At 41.1% G+C, this 23,717-nt stretch overlaps 1 protein-coding gene across 1 annotated transcript; it reads right to left on the bottom strand.

Annotated features, from left to right (window-relative positions):
• Window positions 1–8,927: 8,927 nt before the first annotated feature.
• Window positions 8,928–20,089, bottom strand: KLF9 (KLF transcription factor 9). The gene is made up of 2 exons (XM_082247935.1): window positions 19,311–20,089; window positions 8,928–11,170 (listed from the first exon to the last, which is right to left on the bottom strand). The coding sequence occupies exons 1-2, from the start codon at window positions 19,888–19,890 to the stop codon at window positions 10,941–10,943; spliced, it is 810 nt and encodes a 269-aa protein (XP_082104061.1). The 5' UTR covers window positions 19,891–20,089; the 3' UTR covers window positions 8,928–10,940.
• Between the last annotated feature and the right edge of the window lie 3,628 nt (window positions 20,090–23,717).

Raw genomic sequence — 23,717 nt, 5'->3', positions numbered from 1 at the left:
TTTTCCCTGAAGTTCATTGATGGACACAGTACCCACCCCTCTATTTTGAGTTGGGTTGGTATTGTTTTCTCTGACACTGCTTTGGTACAATACTGACACCCTATAGCAGAGAGGGGGAGTATACTTCCAGGGACTGCCCATAGGCGTAGCCAGAACTTTTTCTCTGCCTAGTGTCCTACTTCTGTAGGGGGCAGTAAAACCCTACTGTTATGAAGAACAGAGACTGCGTCCGTCAATAAACTTTAGAGAAAAGGACTTTACAGTAAGACAAAAATTCAATTTTTCCAAGCCTGTGGACTTTACCTTGCACGTTAGCCGTGTGTGGGGAACTGTGTCAAACACTTTTGCAAAATCTAAGTATACCACATCCATCTCCACCCCTCTTTCCAAGGTTTTACCTACTCCTAAAAAGAAATCATATTTTCCTGACAACTTCTGTCTTTCATGAATCCATGAGGTCTGCTACTTAAAATATTTTTCTTTTTTCTAGCAAGAACTCATCTATGTGGTCCTTTATTAAACTCTCCAGTATCTTGCCAACTATAGAAGTTAAACTAACAAGTCTATAGTTACTTGGTAAATACTTTGTAAATACTTTGATCCCTTTTTAAATATAGCCTTACGTCAATCCAGTGGTACTATGCCAGTCATTAAAGAGTCCCTAAAAATTAGAAACCATGGCTTTGAAATGACAGAGCTCAATTCTTTTAGGATCCGTGGGTGTATGCCATCTGGTCCAGGTGTTTTATTCACCTTTATTCTGTCTAAAAATTTCTGTACCATATCAGTTTTGAGCCATTGTGGATCATTTTGGGTTTGTCACTAACATCGCCATTATGAACATGCGCTCCGCCATGCTTATTTGTATACACATAGCTGAAGAATGTAAATAATAAATTTGCCTTCTCTTTGTCCCCAGTCACCCACTCTAGTTTATTTTGTAAAGGGCCTACATGCCATTTACTATTAATGTATCAAGAATTCAATCATTTTTTTAGGGATTCTCCTACTATCTTTTTGCAATTTTTGCATCCTTGATTTTCTTTTAACATTTTCTGTTATATTCATTGTAACATTTAAATAATGATAGTGTCACTTCATTTTTATATTTTTTAAAAGCTCTTTTCCTATTATTTATAGCTTTTTTACCTTTGGCCGTGAGCCACATAGGTTTTGTTTTTAGTCTTCTAAACTTATTGCCTATGGGAATATATTTTGCAGTGTGTTGCAGTAATTTGCATATAGTCGTTTTGAAGCGTTTCCATTTCTGTTCTGTGTATATCGATGCCAATATTCCCTCCCAGTATAAGTCTTGGAGAGCAGCCTTGGAAAATTTGCTCTCTTAAAGTTGTGTTTTTATTTTTCCAGTATGTGTTCCTTGTTTACAGCCAACATAAATGAAATCATGTTATGGCAACTGCTACCCAGAAGTTCTTTTATATGAACATTAGTAATAAGCTCTGCATGCTTTGAGATTACCAGGTCCAGCAGAGCATCATTACTAGTCAGGGCCTCTATGAACTGTACCATAAAATTGTCTTTTAATAGGTTTATACATTTTCTTCCCCTCTAAATGTTCCTGCAGTGGCATTGCTCCAGTCAATCTCTGGTTAAAATCCCCATTATCATCATTTTTCCAGCCCTTTCAATCTGCGCAAGTCTCCACCACCTCATTAACACTGGGTGGTCTATAACATTCTCCAAGGATTAACTTTATAGTACACACACACCCATATGCAATTCCACCCATAATGCTTCAGCCTCATCACACACTCTATCAACTAGATCCTCTTAACACTAGCTTTGAGATCACTTCTCACATACAGACAGACACCACCAGCTTTCCGTTTTACACTGTCTCGCCATTAAAAATTACAAGAACAGCTCTTCACTTTCAATCTCCAGCGGTACCAGACAGGGTTGTCCATTATTCCCACTCATTTTTGCAATCGCAATTGAGGCTTTAGTGATAGCTGTAAGGGACAATCCTTACATTGTGGGAGTGATACGTGGTTCTAGGATTCATAAGTTTAACTATTCATAGATGATTTGCTTTTGTTTAACACTTCCCTGTTAACATTTATCCTTCTGGTTTTGGGCCTTCAGGTGAAAGAGACAAAATCTACAGCCTTAAATTTTAAAGTTCCTCTGAACGTTCTAGCTAGGTTGCAAGAACACTTTCCTTTTATTTGGCAAGAGTCTTCTCTCCTCTCTATCACAGCTCTATCATCTCAACTATCCTGCTACATATAAATGTCTGGAGGAGGGATTCACTAAATGGTCTTGGTTTCATTTATTTTGGTTGGGTCCAGTCAAAACGGTAAAAGTTACCATTTACCCAAACATTTATAACTTTTTTTTTCCCCTCTATATAGCAATTGGCTGTTTGGATGCAATTCTGATTGAAAACAATTCATTATATATAAGGAAAGAAGGGGTATAGACTCGCGAAGAGGGGGTTGGTTGCTCCCAGATCTCAGGGTGGACTTGGGGTCCCCAACCTTTGGTTATACTATCAGGCAGCACAATTAACACAATTATCAGATGTACAGTATATTCAAAGATGGAACAATCTCACTGGGTCACTATGGAATGGCAAGCTTTTCGACCCTTTACCATATTGTTGAAACCATCTAAAGCTCGTTCCCCAGTTATGGCCTTGCCACTTTGGCATTAATTGGCATTATGGTACAAATTATGGAGCCATGGGAATTCTATATCTAGGTTTACCCTGTTGGCTCATCTGTAACCTTAAATGAACTTCACTGTACTTTATGCTGAATTGCTCCCCAAACTATTTTTGCACTATGTACATTGATTATTGGTTTCTTTTTCATTCTGTATACAAAATAACTATAACTTGTTTTGAATTGATGTACAATGTCCCTATCCTCTTTTGCTTAATAAAAAAAATATTAAATGTAAAAAGTATTGTTCTTGGTTTTTGCAGTAGCATTAGCTTTTTTAAAACATTCACTGGGTAAACTAGAAGAGTGTATCTTATCTTCTTTCTAAAAAGGGAAGGCTTGTTTGAAGCAATATATATGTAAAAGGTAAGACTGCAGTCAAAATTGAATTAAAGTGGAAGTCAACCGTACCTGAGCACCACAAACTGAAAACCCTGTTTAATTAATTTTTGGTATTCACAGCAAACCCACCCACCCATGTCTTTATGCTTTATTTTGTCAAAGTCACTTTGAAAAAACACCCCCTGATTAATTTCTAGCCATGGTCATCTTGGGTAAAGGCAGATGATTCATGTAGCATTTACTTCCTAGGACCCATCTGCCCTTAGCTCAGACATGCAGACAGGAGAAAAAAAACATCAATGAAGACTCCTGGGCCTAGGCCAAAAACCAGGAAGCAAGTGAAGAAATGTGTAAAGAAAAAAAAAAAAAAGGTTAAACCAAGAAAATATATTGCAACTTCCTATATATTTACAAATGATAGCAGCATAAGGATTAAAAATAGCTAATGCTGATTGACAGAATTTAGTTACACTTTAAAATCTGAGCTGCATACAGGAGGCAAAGTCAACCTCACAAGTAGTTGCATTTTTTTATCCAGGATTTGCTATACTGCAGCAGTTCATCAAACTCCTCTTTGTCTGCTGGAATACCCTCCTTTCTCACAGCCACCCTCCTTTCTCACAGCCACCAATCGAATTCAAAAGTACTTTACAAGTCTAAATGTAAAGATGCAAGTAGTAGTAGAGCAAGAGTGGGGATGTTACTCAGCACAGGCTTCAGGAAGAACACTCCTACTGCTCTCTTACTGACCCCAAATGGAGTTCAGTGTGCCTGATCTGCAGGAGATTAAGGGTCCATTCACACCACTGTATTGCAGTAAGACCACTGTAAAATACTTGACATTTTTCCCTATTGATCACTACTGTGTCACCTTAAAGTTAACTGCTTTGTTATAAATGCTTTTTTTAACAGACGGACATTTGACAAAGTGGATTCATATTTGAATGGCATTTTTTATTGGAACAATTTATATACACTTGTACAAAATAGGGTTGTTCTATCATTTCATTAAACAATTCCATTTGCTTTCCAAAACCAAAAAGACAGCAGAAATAACTTATGAAACTATACAAAAACATTGTAAAAATTAAACAGTTGCAGAAATGACTATGCTAGAAAATTGCAAGTTATTGATCTGCATTTAACCTCGGTAATATCTTACCACTCTTTCAGAACTGGTGCTTGGGCAGCATCTATTCTGGAAGACTAAACGTAAGATGATTGGATCAAACAGAACTGGAATTCCCAACATGTAATTCTTCATTATTTAATGTCCTTTACAATAGCTGTTGTAGCAAAATCAATTATTCAAGCTTTTTTAATTCTCAACAATACATAATGACCTTTTTTCCTATAGAGTGCGATAACAAAATTGTTAGATTCATGACATTTAAGGTTCATAACTCAGCAGCATGCTACAGATCACTGGCCACAAGAGCTCTGCCGGACCTCCAAGTTATGATATAACAATTTCCAAAGAAAACAGTTCTCCAAGTAAAGATGGTGCTTTAAAATCATGTGAGGCCTCTAATTACAAGTTTCTGGCACTAATATCTAGTGGAACACCAGTTTTCCCTTTTCTAAAAAAAGAAATCCTTGTTGCTGTGAAGCAAAATATAAAATAGTGGATTATATTTGTCCCATATACAGTTTAAAACGTATTTGCTCCACCATGGTCCTAATTTTATTGCAGAATCCTATATAGATACTTCACGTACATTTGCATTATGATAAGTGGAGCGTGCTGATGGGTTTCTAAAAATGAAGTAAATGGGGTTTCTACGTTTATTTGGAGTAAATACCCTGTTGAGGGTCCCTCCATGTACTAACTAAAAGGTACACTCTCTTTGAGTGAGGCAGGGAGTCTAATTCTCAGTACTTTTTCTATGCTGATTTGGCCAAAAGTAAGCTCAAATGTTGGTATTGGGGTGCTCAATTAACAGTTTCACAGAAGGGAAGGGACATAAAAACACATTTAGAAAACATCAGGTATCGCTGAACATGTTTAAAGCAGTGATCCAGGAAAAATAACTGGAAAGGAAAGCAGAAGGAAGTGTTATGTGTTAGTTACACTTACCTTCACACTGTCCTGTCTGAGATGCACCTGTCCAAAACTGTAACTGCAGAAGTACCCTTAAAACAATGCTTCTTTTCCTGATGCCCTCTACTTCCAGGTCTTTTTTTGTAAATGGAGTTAGTAACTTTTAGACTTCTATTGCTGCAATTCATTCCATATAAAAAGGAGGGACAAGAAGTAGGAAGACCGAAAGCACCGAACTAGCAGTACCACTGCAATTTGGGCAAAGTTTTAGTAGAGCTAGATCTCAGACAGCATGGAGGTGAGTGTAATGATTTAAATGCACTTACCTCCATGCGGTCTAAAATCTAGTTCTACTAAAACTTTAAGAGGTCTATATTTATAAAAAAAAAATCAAAATAAAGGCCTCCTATTTTTATCCAGGGTACATTAATTTTGTCATTTTGTTTCTTTTAATAAAGCTGCTCTAGGCAAGCATATTTGAGAAACATGAAACATGTCCAGCAAAACCTATTTTATACATATATTTAGCCAATTAACCAACACGATTTTTTCATTTACTTAATTCATTTTTACCATCTTTTACTTGATGTAACTGCTTATTTTGTATTGAGAGATCCTAAAAGAACTTCCTTCAAGGCGGTGTCGATTTGTTTATGTTAACTATACTATGCCAGTTTTTTTTGTTAAGTTTTTAGCATTTATACATTACGTTTTCATATAACAACTGTCCATATCAAACCTTTTTAAAGTAAAGCAGTTATTTTGTCAATCTAAATGAAGGCACCCTTTTGTGTGTAGGTACCAGGTAGAAAAATCCTTTAAGGTATAGACGGCAGATAATAGTTGCCAGTGATCACTGCTTATAAACTAAGGTATTCTATACAGTGGAGGTGATGGTCACAGCAGCCAACTAGATTATGTAGTTCACCTTTGAAAACAAAATGAACAAACAGGATTTGATGTTTTTAGCATTCTCTACCATGTAGACTTGATCTATAACCAGGATGATCACCAATATCATTCTGGAGACGTCAATAGTTATCTTATTACAATTATGTTTGTATTTCAGGGCCTGTGCATGGGGAAGTATGGAATAGAATTCAAGGTTTCTTATCACCTAGGTTCCTGAAAGACAAAACAATGATCATTATTTTATATTCATCTCAAAAACATTTTAAATGCATGATAGGTTGATATAGACAATATCTCCACTCTCTATTTTAAAGAATATTTCTGCAACTTATTAATTTTATGTCTATCCAAAACACCTCTTCTATACTAAAGGCATATTTCCTTTTATACAATACCTATTGTCTAAACAACCAAAGACTTAACACCCAATTGAACTTTTAGTTTAAATTGGCTAAATGCTTTTCAGGTGCATTAATAAAAAAATGCGTGGGAAGTCTTACATTTCATTTTCTTTACAAAGCAGCCACATCTTGAGTTGAAAAACCTGTCCCCTGCCGACATGTCGTAGAGAAGAACAGCACCTTTCTGTGTAGAAACAGTAATCCCTCTGCGGAGGTCTGACATGCCCCCTGCTGAGTCAGACCTTGAGCTCTCCAATCAGCCAGGAGTATCAGCTTATCCTGATTGCAGAGCTCTAGGTCTGACTCCTCGCGGGGCGTGTCACACCTCTGCAGAAAGATCACTTTTCCAACGTGCGGAAAAGTCCTACTCTACAGCATGCTGGCAGGGGACAGGCTTGTTTACTTAGGCTGTGATTGCTGCATGCACACAATAAACTGTAAGGCTCTGCACAGCTTTTGTTCTAATGCACTTAGAATGTATTTTGCTGATTTAAACTGAATGTTAATTTGGGTTTAAGGCATGAGTTTCCAATTCACTAATTTTCTGTCAAGCCTAATGCCTATAGCAGTTATCGCAAACCTAATCAAATTTGTGAAACACAGAAGAAAAAGAAAATCTTATGTGAAGTTGAGAAAAAGCAAAAAATCCAATTAATTCAAAAAATGCAAGTATTCAGAAGAACGACTGGTTGGGCATTCACTGCCCAAAGTCACTTTCCTACAGTGATAATGACTAGAAGCTGTACTGTAGTTAAGAAAAAAACAAAAACTACTGTTGAATCATACGTATGGTTTGATTTCTTCTGCCACTGAAGGGCTAGGTTTGGTTTACTTTCATGGAATGTTTACTACTGTTTGCCAGTCTTGTACTGAGCATTACATACAGTTTATGTTAAAAAAATAAGCATGACGATGTAATTCTGTAGGATAGGAACCATGCATGAGAAAATGTATTAGAATTCCTGAATCTGACATTATGGAGCATAAGCAGCTCCATTCGATTTAAAGCCACAGCAAAATGTTATAAAATGTTATAAAAATGTTGGTTTCAGAAGTGGTAAAGACACATGCTTTGTAATTCAATCACAAAATAAACATTTCCTTAACGTCACTTAGACTAAAGTTCACTTATCTTAAACTTATAATGACTTAAATGATGTTTTTTTGTACTTATAAGCTGAAACATGTTGAAGCTCTATTTATACAAGTTGTCATACTTAACCACTATAAATCCAATTTAAACCTGTAATATTTCTATACACCTTAAAGCAAGTCAGGACGCTGTAAATACAATGCTCAAAGATCTTATGTCAAATACTTAACAGACAAACATCATTTTATCTTGAAAAACAAATCTTATCTGCAACAATTACATACAGAATAAGGGGTGCTTGTGTTTGAACGTGAATGCAAAAAGCCCCACAAGTTTCTTTCTTTGTTTTCATAAGTCACTGTATATAATTTGTGCTTGTTGATGACGTTACGTTTTTCTCTTTTTCCTTCTGCTCAAAGTGCAAAACCAGAAATGCTTGCAGTTGTCCTCATTTAGCCTTTTTAAAAGATCTCCCACTAAAACCACATGCTGCCCCTGGCAGTAAAACAGAAAATCGTTAAACCGAACCATACAATTTTGTTTTTTGTTTTTTTAGATTTTTTTTTTTTTTTTTTTATCTGGCTACCTTGACTGGAAGAATTACTCGGCTATACGGAATAAAGAATTAGGTGTTTCAAAAACTGAAACAGAGGTAGAAAGTGTATAATGTTATTTTTTCCTGACATTCCGGTTTCATAGTTTATTGAACTGTAGTGTTGTTGTTGTTGATTTTTTTTTTATTTTTATTTTTTTTGCAACAGTTTTTATATGGCCTAATGACAAACAAAAGATTGCACACTGTATAATAATTTCTGGTCAAGGATACATATTAAATAAAATAGAAAACCAAAGTGCCTACTGTGCTGTACCTCAAATTGTTTCACCAGTAAACAAGAAGGATTACATTTGATAATTTAGTTATTTTTAAAATCTAACATGCCTCGAACTGCTTTTGAAGCGTCCTTTAAAAAAAAAAACTCCTTTTCAGTGCACAAGTAAAAATTTCTTTCCGCTGCCCCTCTATTGACATTTAAATTGTGTTAATGGGGAAAATAAACCTAAATTAAACACTTAAATATTATGCATTGCTCAAGCATAGGGCTGTGCGGCCTCTGTTATCATCCAAGTCAGGCTGATGATAGGCTGACTATAGAACAGAAAATCAGCTGTGCAATCCAAAATAGCTCTGCCTGCAAACAGAACACTATCCCAACATATACAGGCATATTCAGCAAGGCTGACCAAGCAGCAAAGTGCAGTACCTCATAGTACCAGTCTGAAATCATCTTTGCGCAATAAGAAATACAAAAATGTTCCCAGTAATATAATTCCAGTAAACTGCAATACAACTTATTGCATGGGTTACTGAAATTTGCACTTCAGACCTGCTCTTTGTACGGCCTTGCAGAATATGCCGTATTTTGACTGATTGTGGCTATTATTCAGATGTCTTTTCTATGATTCATCTTGTATTGTAGGATTTCTGGCCCTTTAAATCTGAATTTAATCCTTTTTTTTTTTTTTACCAGTAACTTACATTTATCTGCATGTGCATTAGACTCCATTAGATGCACTTCTAATGTACGATCCAGCTGGAAAAAAAAATCTGAAAGACACCAAATAAAAGAGGCACTAAAGGCCTGTGAAAATTGTACAAAAATGTTATAAAAAGGGAGACCCTTGGCACTTGCATGATTATAAAACTGTCCCAAGGGTAATTATAATATTTTATGAAGGGGTCAGAACTACAGCTAATATTTCATCCCCGTGCATATATGTAATTGTTTTAAAGGCTAAGTGAATCAGAAACATGTAGGAAACCTGACTGGCCTTGTTAGTAATGCCTTGTGACATGGCATCCCTATAATTTAATTAGTAGGATAGCTATAAGGCAAATAGCTGTTAGTGTGGAGTTACTCACAACAGTCCTTTCTACTATTTCAAAAAAAGAATGATTGGAGTGCTTATACTATGGAATGAACCAAACTTTTTAAGTACAGATACAGAAATTTGTAAACCGCCTGTCTGGCCAGATTATGCATAGTTATCCCCCCTCCCTCGCAGATAGAGAGGCCTACCACACCAATAAGCAGCCTCTCCGTTATGGAAAAAGTCTATAGGCGTCATGTGAAATAGGAAACATAAGGTGCAAAAAAGTCTTCATTCCATTTGGTGCTTCTGGCTACCAAATGAAGTTATGTAAACGTGAATTGAATAATTAGATCAAGAACCTAAATGACACAATTGTGACGCATTTAAAAGAATGACACTTTCTGTCAGTCTGTACATGCAGAGTGCCGTCACACAATCAGAAAGTGCGATACTGTAGTGGATGCAGTGACAGACCATTTGCCTGGAAATTGATCTAAAGACTCCTTGCAAGTTTGCACTGCCCAGTGTTTCAGTGCTTAGTCTCATAAAGCACTGAAAAGATGGCATCGCCTCTGCCAAAAGCTGAATCAAACATTCTGGTTTTGCAAAAACTGTTCATCGTTGCTATGTGAGATATAAAATATGTATAGCAACCTACAGATGTAATAAAATGACCCTCTGATATTATTCTAAACTTGCAGGGTAAAGGCATATAAGTTCTTTGTCTTCTGTGGAGCTGTGTGTCAATCTTCAACAGATGCACTCAAAGCAGACCTACAGACAGTCTGCCTGAAAGTTAGGTAAGGTGTGAATCTATCCATGGAAGGACATTTTATCTTAAGATACTGAAAACTATATACAGTATAATTACTGAGTATTGCATCTCCCATTAACAGCTTTTTTTTTTTTTTTATCAACCTACGACATGATAGGTTAAAACAAGGCTTTCATCCTCTAAGCTTTCCAGTCCTTAGTGTACTTTAGTTCCATCGCTGTTCACCATGCTCCACAGAATAAGGGATGGTGCCGGTCCTAAAAGTGCACCTCATGAGTCAAGTCAAACTAGGTGCCTGGTGAGGTCCATAATAGTGGGAGACTAGTATTCCATCAACAATAAAACACATATTTCAAGACACTGTAAGACATTAATCCACAAGAAACCAGGTTCAAGTATACTCTATACCTGCTCGCTTCATAAGATGTACAGTATATGTTCCAAATACCATACGGTTTCATCAAAAAAGAAACAAAAAAGTATTCCCTTTATATTTGTAAGCACGTGTTCTCATACTTCTTTCACAAATGTAAAGCTGATCCATTGTGGCTTCTATTTCATAAACACATATTCATGCCAGCGCAAGCACAAAAGATCTTACAGTCAAAACTGTGATGGTACAGATTACACCACTACAAGAAATACCTAGAGTCGTGTGCCACCAAAAGAAACCGGGCAGCATTTTTCTTTAATATAACTGCTGCAGAAGCATGGATTTTAAAACTGCTACATTTCTTTTGAAAAGATGCAAAAAAGATGATATGTACAGCAGCTGAAATTTTCATGTGACAGCTTTGTTGACTCAAAGATGCAGTATTCAGATGAAGGCTGAGCTGGACCTCTTGGACCTTTTGATCATGCTGGGATGGAAATCTGTGTGGCGACGGGCATGCTTGGTTAAGTGGTCACTCCTCATGAACCGCTTCTCGCACAGTGGACATCGAAACTGCTTCTCTCCTGTGTGGGTCCGGTAATGGCGGGTCAGCTCATCAGATCGGGAGAACTTTTTAAGGCAGTCTGGCCATGTGCATGGAAAAGGACGTTCACCTATGGGGGCAAAAAAGAATTACCTAAAAAAGAGAAAAAAACAGAACCCACTAGAAATATATGCAAGCTGCAGATATTAATTTTCTGTACCCTGAAATCTTAGCAGAAAAAATTGTATAGCTAAACAAAGTTTAAAGGTGATAAAGCTCCATGGAAAAAAGGCAATTGTCCTCTCCACTGAAGAAGTAATTACTCTCATAATCTTGAAATCCTGGTAGTCTATGTAAACTGAACACAGAAAGGTTCTCCAGAAGCTTGTTAAACAGTTTCCACTTACCAAAAGAGGACCTGTACTGTTATCATACTCATCAGGATCCAAAAAAAGCATACACGTGATCACATGAGTTAGGGAATGGGTTGTGTCTTTCAGAGTCTATACACACATGCACGCACACAGGTTACCTTTAGGGCCTGTGTCAACGAACTTTAATTTGCATCATTATTACTATACCATACAAGCTGTTGGAAATTCAAAAGCAGCTTAAATGAGGCCAAATGCAGGTCCGGAGGAAGTCATCTGCTAGTCAAATGCACTTGTCAAGGAATTCTGAATGATTTCTGGATCATATCAAATGCAAGCTGCATTTGCCCTTTTACACAAGCTAAAATCTGGTCAACACATGCCCTTAAAGTGATTGTAGACCTCAGACATGAAAAATGAACAAAGCATATCCCTCTATAGTGTGTACTTGTCCCAATCCAGAGCACTAAGTGTCATTTTTGTCTGCTGCCTCATACCTCTGCTTTTAGCATGAATCACTTCTGACAAATTTTCCTGACACTAAGCCCGCATTCACACTGCAGCGGCACGACTCTGTACTACTTCAGGGGCGACTTGTGAAGTCCCGTGCACCGCGACTTCGGCGCGACTTGCACGGACTTCATATAATGAATGTCTATGCAAGTTGCTCCGAGGTCGCCCCGAAGTAGTACAGGACCCTTTTTCTAAGTCGGAGCGACTTGTGTCGCTCCTATTAGAACGGGTCCTGTAGCAGTCAATGGACTGCGACGGACCGCGACTTGTCAGGCTGACAAGTTGCATGACAAGTCGTGGCATTATGAATGGAGCCTAAAAGATAAAAAGGTGACAGGGGAGGGACCTCCAGCTAAATGACAGCCTCAGCTCTGTTTCTGTGTGAATGGGGGGGGGGGGGTGTCCCTTCCCTCCAATCAGCTCTTCTCACTCCTCGCTCTGCAGGGTGTAACTTCAGCTATTCATCCCCTTTTTTTATGACAGTTCAGACAACTTTTATAAATTCTGCACTTTAAATAGACGAGAAGACTGCAGATAAACAGGTAAAACGTATGTAGGAGGATTTATTTCATCTCCGTGTATCACCTGAGGATAGTCCTCCTTCACTGGGTATATGTAAGGGTTTATAACCACTTTAGAGTACACCTGACAGCTATTAGGTTCAGGCAATTAGAGTTGCCACATATTATAGAAATATTTGCTCCATGGGACCACCAAAACGTAATCCACTCTAATCTGCAAATGTTGTTACTTTCTTGTAATGTTAAAGGCTGGCTTGCTTGTTGAAAGTTCCTATTTGGTACATTTGCTTTTGGCATGGGGCTTTTAGTACCAAAACAGGACAAAGCCGTTAAGTTCCCTAGAGTGGCCCTAAACAATAAATGTTACCAAAAACATAATTCTCTTTCTACCTATTCTGTTAACCTAACATCCAATATGAGTCTTTATACTCAACGCCCTTTTGGCTTTAGATACACTTTAACCTAACACTTATAATAATTTCTAAGCTCTACACATACCCCCCTCAAAAAAAAAAAAAAAAAAAAATTTATTCCACCTTTATTGCCACCTGTGTCTCAATTGAGGAGAGTTCTACTCACTTCCTATCTGGACAGGAAGTGATAAAAAATTTTCTTTAATAACTACAGACAAATACAGAAACTTTTTTTTTTTGCAGAGGGAAGCTCAGAACTTTTGTTTGTTGCTGTCTATGCTTTCCTGTTTATTATTTAGTGTACAAGTAATGTGAATGCAAAGCTTTGTTGACAATTGTTCATGACTTTACAGAAAAATGGAGGGCATTTCATGTGGCACAGAAGAAATGGTAAAAAGAAATACAGGCACTGAAGGATACCACCAAATTGTTTGGTGGTTTGTCGATTTTTTTTCTACCTGAAAGGTTCACATTAAACCTTTGTCTGACCGAACCCCTATAGTAAGTCCTAACATGAAATAAACCCCTCTTCTGCATGCTTGTCCTATGTCATACATGGGCTCTTCAATGGGCAATAGGTTGAAGGGGCGTAGGATGGCCTTCTAAGAAGTGTGAATGGTTGCAGATTAGAGCAGCAGAATAAAGTTTCTAAGGGTCCCGTGGCACTTTTGTAAAGGTCTGAAGGTACATACATTTGGGAATTAAGACCAATGCTTGCTTTATCATTTTTTTCATGACACGTACGTTAGCATCCATAGGCATTAAAGTAGCCAGAATTCTACATCCTTGAGTGACATCAACCACTATGAGAAAGAATGGTTTTTGGTTTTCTACATGCTGCTACAGATAACCTTTCCATTATATGGATATTCTCTTCATCACATCCCTTAGAAAAAAAGTTGTCCTCATCCATGCTTTACAGCAGGGGTCTCCAAACTGTGGCCCGTGGGCCAGATGTGGCCCTTTGCTTGCCTTTATCCGACCCTTAGAGACTATACCTTCCACTGATACGAGAACGATTCCTTCCACTGACACCATTGATGGAACATTATTCCCCCCATTGAAACCAACCACTGGGCACCCTTCCTTCCACTGTCACCACCAATGAGGCATGATTCCTTCCACTGACACCAATGATGAAACATTATTCCTTTCACTGACACCAAAGATGGGGCACTATTCTACCCACTAATACCAACAATCGGATGCTATTACTCCCACTGGTACCAACAATGGGGAACTATTCATTCCACTGATACCATTGATGGGGCACTATTTCTTCCACTGACACTAATGATAGGACACTATTCCTCCTCCCGCTGACCACCAAGCCTGAGGCATACTTTGCTCTCACTTACACTGGGACATATCTCTACTTCCACTGACCACAGTCCAGCCTCCCTAAAGTCTGAAGGACAGTAAACTGATCCTTTGTTTAGAAGGTTTGGAGACCCCCTTCTTTACAGGTTTAAGAGAAGGGATTACACTTTATATAGCCCTTAGCTCCCTTCAAATGTTACTACACATCCCATGAGGCATTGTAAAACTCTGACATTCACAGACATGACTAGGCATGATGGGAATTGTAGTTCCGGAACAACTGGAGGGCCGTAGTTTAAAGACCCCTGATCTAGCTCAACCAATAAAATAAAAATGTTAAAGAGTTGCAGGCTACAAATAAGCTGAATCCTGTGTGAGTAGAAATACCTAAAACCTTTATTTTCCTACAGCGCAAGGTTCAAAAGAAGCATACCCCATTGCTTAACTAGCATGGGACCATTGGGGGTCAGGCCTAGGAATAGCAAATTATAATATGTTTTCTGTCCCTTTGCAACACACATGTAAAATATATTTTCTTCTCTCTGTAAGGTCATAATAAGAGTGAAAGAGTAGATATTACTTCATAAATGGGTACATATTGCTCCACTGAGATGGGTCCTGTGAGAGAATACAGCTAGGAGATGTGCCATTTATATGCATTAACACTAAATCTTGAGTTTAAATTATAGAAAGTAAGCACAGGCCTAATCAATAAGATGCAAAGTACAATGACGTGCAGCTATCCATACCAGCTAATAAGATTTCACGTTTCAGTTTAAACTGAAAGCTGAAATCCTTTGTTGTTTTGAATGGTTGCTATGGCTTACTGCACATAAACCTGTTTTTAAAACGCAGAAAGGCTCCTATAATGCTAGCACTTACAACAACAAAGTATAAAGCATAGCAGAAGAAATAAAGACATCAGAGTGGCTATGGTAAAGCCTTGTGTTGCTTCCTTACATATACAGTAAGCAAAAGGATCCCTTTTACCAGCTTAGAACACGTGGACATTAGTCAGAGCTCCATATACACTGCTATAGATCAGTCATAAATTCCCACAGTTGTCCTGATCTCATGATGCAGCAGTCACCCACTTAAACACTCCATTTGTTCATGACTAGTGCTGTACAGTCGTGACTAAATCCAGACTCATCAATAATCTTGTTCCCTCTGCACATGACACATAGCTTATTCAGCACTGCAACCCAGTACCCTTATATCACTGTTTAGAAATGAGGGCCTATAATATAATTAGCACTACTTTGCTCAATCAGCTGCATCATTTTATCGATTATTTTATAATACTGGGACAAGTGACATCAAGTAACAGCTGGTAAGACTATACAATAGGACAGCTATATCAAAGAGCCCTAACACTACATTTCACAGCCAGAACTGTTCTTTAAATAGCCATGCACAGCATGCACTTTAACATGTTAATAGGATCAGTGTGCAGACAGACGTTGAAAAACGGTGATTAAGATTCTGAAACAAACCATGTGAGCACTGTAAAAAAAAAATGCTTATGATTAGCTAGACAGCTTCACTGTAAATGCTGGGGATTACTAGTGAAGAGCCTGGATTCAGGTTTGGTTTCAGATTGATCATCCCATGTGACCACTTATGAAAACCTTGGGGTTGATTTACTAAAACCAGAGAGTGTAACTTCTGGTGCAGCTGTGCATGGCAGCCAATCAGTTTCTAACTTCAGCTTGTTCAATTAACACCTTCCTCTCTAAGCTATAGCAGAATAATGGCTGCGTGGTGGCTTTACCGTTCTAACTGGACATCATATGACATCCTTCAAATTGCGCCGCTCATGCGTGCCCCTGGGGGCATGCTGAGTGACGATTGGTGGTGAGCTGTGTCCCTTGGACACAGCACGTCACCAATCAGGTTAAAGAGCCGATGACATAGGCTTTTTACCATGTGATCAGCTGTGTCCAATCACAGCTGATCACATGTAAACAAATGCTGGTTACTGGCATTTCCTTTACCCAGCGCTGTCAAGTGTCTGAGGAAAGGAACGCGATAACTGGCTCTCCGGTTAAAGGGGCCTTTTTCACTAATCATCAGTGCAGCCCCATAAGTGCAGCCTATCAGCACACATCAGTGAAAAAGAAAATTACTTATTTGCAAAATTGTATAATAGAAATGAAGAAAGGTTTTTTTCTTCCAAGATTTTCTATCTTTTTTCATTTGTTTAGCAGAATAAAAAACCCAGTGATTAATAAATACCACCAAAAGAAAGCTTGGTCTCAAAAACATGATAAAAATTTCATTTGGGTACAGTGTTGCATGACAGCGTAAGAGCCGGTTCACATTAGCGCGACACGACTCCTTACTACTTCGGGGGCGACTTGTGCATTACATTGCACCACGACTTCGGAGCGAATTGCAGGGACTTCACATAATGGAAGTCTATGCAAGTCGCTCCGATGTCGCCCCGAAATAGTACAGGACCCTTTTTCTAAGTCGGAGCGACTTGTGTCGCTTCAATTAGAACGGGTCCTGTAGCGGTCAATGGACCGCGACTTGTCAGGCTGACAAGTCGCGCTAATGGGAATGGGCTCTTATTGTCATTTAAAGTGTGACAATGCCAAAAGCTGAAAATTGGCCTGGGCAGGAAGGGGGTGAAAGTACCCAGTAGTGAAGCGGTTAGGGTTGCCACCTCATCCCTTTAAAACAAAACACGTAATAATTACACAGGTTCCATGGCTGATTAAGGTGGTAATTAAACTCTATTGGTGCATTATCTGCATTATATTAGCCCCAGAACCTGTGTAATTAATATGTGTTCGGGTTTAAAGGGATGAGGTGGCAACCCTAGAAGTGGTAAACTTTGACAAAAAAACTTGGAAGCTGATTGGCTTCAATGCAGAGTGGCACCAGATTTAGCACTCTCCAGCTTTAGTAAATCAAACACCTATACTTAAAAATCTATAACCTTTTTGGAATGTGCATAGTGCATTCTTTGGAAAAAAAAAAAAAGTCTTTGTTTGCACCCACAGCTGTTTCAAAACTTCTTTAGAGAAGCTGTTAGAAGTGAGCAAGGCTGTACTTTTCCACCGACACACCCAGCCTTCACTCTTTCCTGACTGTAACCAATTAGGTCAATGAAAACAAAAGATGATTGCTCTGGGTTTCACTGGATTCCAGAAGAAATTCTTCATTTTTTTTACCAGCCTTCATAAAAAAGATCAGCCTAGAAAAGATCTAAAAACTAAAATTTACACTGGCAAGTGTTAAGGCTAAAAGCATTGTGATGTCACCTCTCGCTCCGGGTCTCTCTATGGTACACTTGGCAGGTTGTGGCAGGGTAACTGCAATGTCATCCAAACTGATTAAAATGCAAACAAGATGGAGCTTTCCAATCTCAAAGCACAATTTGTATTTTTTTCTTTCCCCCTGTGTCATGCCATGAATCACCACACCCTTAATCCAAAAGATAGGATGGAATATAGATCAAGCTCTATCTTGCAATGTGAATCATAAAGGTTATTCTGATTCATGCCTTTTTTTTTACTGGTGCTGAGAACAGCAGCAAAGGGGAAGAAACCAGACACGGCACGCACATACAGATAAATGTGGATTTTCTGGTAGCATCCTTAATTAGTTTCCATCTAATAATGTAAAGAAATGATGTAAATAAACTGCTGTAGTATTTAATGTCATCATGATTCAGCTGCTGTTGGAGATAGAGCGTCTGAGATACACTGTATGCTGTCTGAGCGCAGGCGGTGGAACAGCAGAAACACAATATCCTCAGTCAGTCTCAGTGGAAGAGGTAATATGAGGTCACCTACTTGGTATGGGAGTGCGGAAGCAGATAATGAAGAATGTGATTAGACAGTTCGCTCTTACCCCTGCTGGCTCTTAATCAAACAAGGGGAAAAAAACACAGAAAAATACAAAACTGCCAAGACTGGAAAGTCTCCTAGAAATAAAAAAAACCTGCTGAATCTAAAAATAGACTCTGCTTGGGAACATGTTGTTGACGTAAAGTCTCTGAATGATTTACCACTAGACTTTACAGGGACCGAACCAGCTAACCAGAGCACTCCGATAGATGCCCTTAAACTCTAGTCTAAAGCCCTGGTACTAAGATCGCTACGACAAATGTGGCATTTCAGAAGAATCAGACTTATACCCGAGTGCTTCGTCCGTGGCAACTGGACATGGGTATGCACCTGCCGAAGGATCTCTACGTTCAGTGAATGGCACCCGACCCAGGTGTAGGTTGCTTGTTAGTGTGACGTCATGCTGCAATACACGTGTTAGTGGTGGCTACCCACCGGTTGGCTGGGTTACAAATATAGGCGTCACCAAAGGGTGTTCCCCCGAATCCACGGGAACCACCCCCATCAACACGTCGTTACAACTACGTTGCCAAAAGCATGCATGTCTCACTGGAAGGAGACACAACTCCTTCGTTTGACTAGCTTGGGTCAAGGTGCCACCGGGGAAGGGGATTGGAGGACACCAATTATAGGACATCCTGGGACACTTTTATAATGCTGCAGTATTCTTCGGCACTCGGTAGAGAACAGAAGATGGGATCAGGGACACCAGTCTTCTGGTAACCTCACACTGAGTGGAGATCTACCGGAGAAGGTGTCATACAGACACTATGGGAAGAACCCTACCACACTCTAAATTAGGCTAATCACACATCTGTACCTTGATCTGGAAGAGCCACGTCCTCAACCTGCAAACATCAAGATGTCATCAGACAAACCTGACCTGCCTTGGATTGGCAGAACTCAAAGGAGCCACCACTGCAGATATTCAGGATGTCCCCGTGTCCTCATTTGACATCTGACAATAACAATGGGGGAGGTTTACTGAATGTGGTGCAGCTTTGCATGGCAGCCAATCAGCTTCGGGAAATAAAAACTGGAAGCTGTTCTGGTTTCTATGCAGAGCTGCAACAGATTTTGCACTCTCCAGTTTTAGTAAATACCCCTTGTTTACCAATCTGCATAAAGGGTTCTAGACTGAAGGTGGTGATGTTCTACCCAGGTTGTCTAGACAGGTGTTTCTGAATGTGGAAACCCATTGGTACCATCCCCCCTCCCCCATTTAAAGGTAGCCCCTGTGTAGTTAGTGTACATGGGGTAGGGGTTACTGACCTGTGTGCACTCTGTAATGGGCTTTAAGGTGGGAAGATTTGCCATAGACTTTGCCACAGCCAGCATAGGGACACCTGTGCCTCTTTTCACTAGTGGAGCCGGCGGGGCGTGGCGGGGAGCTGGGCGTGTCCGGGCTGGGTGGGCGTGGCGGCTGCTGTGTGGAGCCCGCTTCGGGGCTGTAGTCCGTCCGGCTGGGGGTCGTGCTGCTGCTACTGCTGTGGTAGCTGTGGCCGGACTCTGTGGTCACGTCACTGTCCGAGCTGAGCTCCTCGTCGCTGTAGACCGGGGAGGGCAGGGGCCGGTACTTGTTTAACTCCAGCAGGCTCTTAGCTATGGTCAGCAGGGTGCAGTAGTCCTTCCAGGCTTCCCCGGGTCCCCCCTCGTGGTGTTCCTTAGTCAGGGGTTCGGCCATTGTCCTGAGGTGATGCAGGCTGGCTTCGGGTTCGCTCATTCTCAGGTGCTGCTGCTCGGTGGCGGCAGGTGTAGTTGGGGGCGCTTCCTCGTCAGGTTCTCTGGTACGGTTAGAGATAGACACCAGACACTGAGCAGCCACGAAGTCCGTGTAGGCGACTGCTGTCATTGCCAATGTATAGAGTAGAGAAGAGAAGCAGCGCAGCGACAAGTCGTGCAAGGCAGCTATCAGTGTGTGCTCCTCCTGAGCAGCACCCAGCCCCTCATCTTCATCAGACAGCACTAGTCTGGGACCTCCCCACTTCTACTACACAATGCCCCTCCTGTGTCTGCCGCACCACACTTCTTTACCTTCTTTCACAAAACTTGTGTGCCAACTCCACCACCACCACACGTGGCACCTACCGAACCAGCGCCATTGTCTCCCCCCCTCACAAGGGGCCAACCAGGTGCTTTCACTGTCCCCACCACTGCACGCATCCTCCTCAATCATACAGTCTGTGATGAAATCTCAGACAAAGCTCTATATGAGACACACTTTTTTTTTTTTTTTCTTCCCTCCTCACTCACTCACTCACTCCCCCTCTCTCCCGCCCCTCCACCTTCCACTCTCAGGGTTCAGGCATTCTCCTGCCTCAGTAACAATTTAACAGAACCCCACGCGTCACAATGGGATGAGGCTCCCATAGGTTTCTAGGAGAAGGGGACATTCTATTCTGTTTACCTCCAGCCCTTCTCCCAATCAGGGCGCCCCCCCTCGGTCAGAGGCGGGGAGAACAACTTAAGTCACGGCCAATCAGGTGCCTTCTACAGCTTCCAGCGTGCTACTCAGCCAGACGCACATACACACACATACAGACAGGCACACAGCTGGCTCTTAAAAGGGCGATCCTTCACCATCTGTTCTCTTCTTCATCATCGCCCAGTCACCTGGCTTTGCCTTTTTCCACTCGCCTGATCTCAGACACCAAGCCAAACTCGTGGAAATATTCTTTTACTGCTAAGTGTTCCAAGAAAGCGGAAAAAACATCACTCCGAAAAGGTTACATGCTTTACAGTCTAAACAATGTTTCTTCTGCAGGATCCTAAACAAAGTTTATCAAGTTATTGTAAAGTTTTCCAAACTGCTGCTCCATCCTTTTGTTGCACTTTCCAGAATATTTCCATAATATTATCACTTCCCCTTTCTAAAACTCACACTCCCCCCTCACGTTTTTGTAAATATTTTCTATCTTTTCATGTGACAACATTGGAGAAATGACACTTCGCTACAATGTAAAGTAGTGATTGTACAGCTTGTATAAGTCTCCATTCACACTAGTACGACTTGTCAGACGACTTGGTCAGCCTGACAAGTCACACACCATCGCGTCCCATAGTGTAGTACAGGAACAGTTCTAATAGGAGCGACACAAGTCGCTCCCTCTTAGAAAAAGGGTCCTGTACTACTTCGGGGTGACCTGGAGCGACTTGCATAGACATTAATTTTATGAAGTCCATGCAAGTCGTGCCGAAGTCGCGGTGCACGCGACTTCACAGGTCGCCCCCGAAGTCAGATCGCCGTAGTGTGAACCGAGCCTTAGGGTCCTTTTACACAGGCAATCCAATCAGATCCGCCTGTCAAGTTTTTTAGGCGGATCTGATCGGATTCTCCATGCATCCCTATGGGGCAGCGGGTGTCAGTGGAGACATGTCCGCTGACACCCGCTGCCATCCGCATCCGATCCTGTCTGTGAAATCCAGATGGATGGAAACCCTATTTTCCATCCGTCCAGGGGATCGGATGAGAGCGGATAGGCTGTCCACTCACATCCGATTCCCCCATAGAGAGCAGCAGGGCTCTGACACCTCCATCTCCACACACAGTGCGGAGACGGAGCTGTCATCCGCCTGTTGAGCAGAGAACAGTCCGCACCGCACTGCGGACCATGTGCAAGGAGCCAGAGTGTCCTTTCACACAGGCGAATCGATCAGATCTGCCTGTCAGCTTTTCAGGCGGACCTGATGGGATGCTCTATGCATCCCTATGGGGCAGCGGATGTCAGCAGAGACATCTCCACTGACACCCGCTGCTATCCGCTTCCGATACTGTCCGTGAAATCCGGACGGATGGAAACCCTATTTTCCATCCGTCTGGAGGATCGGATGAGTACGGACAGGCGGTCCGATCTCCCCATAGAGGACAGTGGGGAATCTGGCAGCTCCGTCTCCGCACACTGTCATCCGCCTGCTCAGCGGGGATCGGCAAATCGATCCCCCGCTGAGCAGAACGGACCTCGTCGGAGTTTGCGCCGTGTGAAAGGACCATAACAGTGTAAATTTGCTGCCCCTCAAAATAACTCAACACACAGCCATTAATGTTTAAACCGTTGGCAACAAAAGTGAGTACACCCCTAAGTGGAAATGTCCAAATTGGGCCCAAAGTGTCAATATTTTGTGTGGTCACCATTATTTTCCAGCACTGCCTTAACCCTCTTGGGCATGGAGTTCACCAGAGCTTCACAGGTTGCCACTGGAGTCCTCTTCCACTCCTCCATGATGACATCACAGAGCTGGTGGATGTTAGAGACCTTGCGCTCCTCCAACTTCCGTTTGAGGATGCCCCACAGATGCTCAATAGGGTTTAGGTCTGGAGACATGCTTGGCCAGTCCATCATCTTTACCCTCAGCTTTTTTGGCAAGGCAGTGGTCGTCTTGGAGGTGTGTTTGGGGTCGTTATCATTTTGGAATACTGCCCTGAGGCCCAGGCTCCGAAAGGAGAGGATCATGCTCTGCTTCAGTATGTCACAGTACATGTTGGCATTCATGGTTCCCTCAATGAACTGTAGCTCCCCAGTGCTGGCAGCACTCATGCAGCCCCAGACCATGCCACTTTGACCACCATGCTTGACTGTAGGCAAGACACACTTGTCTTTGTATTACTCACCTGGTTACCGCCACACAAGCTTGACACAAGTTTATCTTGGTCTCATCAGACGACAGGACATGGTTCCAGTAATCCATGTGCTTAGTCTGCTTGTCTTCAGCAAACGGCTTTTTTTGTGCATCATCTTTAGAAGAGGCTTCCTTCTGGGACGACAGCCGTGCAGGCCAATTTGATGCATTCTGCAGCATATGATCTGAGCACTGACAGGCTGACCCCCCACCCCTTCAACCTCTGCATCAATGCTGACAGCACTCATACGTCTATTTCCCAAAGACAATCTCTGGATATGACGCTGAGCACGTGCACTCAACTTCTTTGGTCGACTATGGCGAGGCCTGTTCTGAGTGGAACCTGTCCTGTTAAACCACTGTATGGTCTTGGCCACCATGCTGCAGCTCAGTTTCTGGGTCCTGGCAAGCTTCTTAGAGCCTAGGCCATCTTTATGTAGAGTAACAATTCTTTTTTTCAGATCCTCAGAGAGTTCTTTGCCATGAGGTGCCATGTTGAAATTCCAGTGACCAGTATGAGAGAGTGAGAGTGAGAACACCAAATGTAACACACCTGCTCCCCATTTACACGTGAGATCTTGTAATACTAACGAGTCACATGACACCGGAGAGGGAAAATGGCTAATTGGGCGCATTTTGGACATTTTCACTTAGGGGTGTACCGACTTTTGTTGCCAGCGGTTTAGACATTAAGGGCTGTGTGTTGAGTTATTTTGAGGGGACAGCAAATTTACACTGTTATACAAGCTGTACACTCACTACTTTACATTGTAGCAAAGTGTCATTTCTTCAGTGTTGTCACATGAAAAGATATAATAAAATGTGAGGAGTGTACTTACTTTTGTGAGATACTGTGTGTGTATATTATATATATATATATATATATGTATTTTTTTCCCTATCAATATTGCCTTTGTAAACAAGACAGACCGCCGTTCTATCAGGGAGGAAGATGGAGATCTTGTGTTTCTGCTAAGAATCATGGATCTCTGTCTTCCTACAGTTAAGCCCCCCCCCCCCCCCCCACAGAAAGCACTCCCTAGGAGCACACTTAATCCTTTG

Source organism: Pelophylax lessonae, assembly GCF_965119305.1.
Source record: "Pelophylax lessonae genome assembly, chromosome: 1".
Classification (NCBI taxonomy): domain Eukaryota; kingdom Metazoa; phylum Chordata; class Amphibia; order Anura; family Ranidae; genus Pelophylax; species Pelophylax lessonae.
Note: the sequence above shows the minus strand (reverse complement) of the source record. Positions and strands in the feature narration are given on the sequence as shown.

What these genes read in the sequence shown, in the direction of transcription:
- KLF9 (XM_082247935.1), bottom strand. Translation starts at nt 19,890, where the DNA reads ATGACAGCAGTCGCCTACACGGACTTCGTGGCTGCTCAGTGTCTGGTG. An exon ending in CCATTACAGAGTGCACACAG is followed by an intron (nt 11,171 to 19,310) that starts GTCAGTAACCCC and finishes TTGCCCCCATAG; the next exon opens with GTGAACGTCCTTTTCCATGC.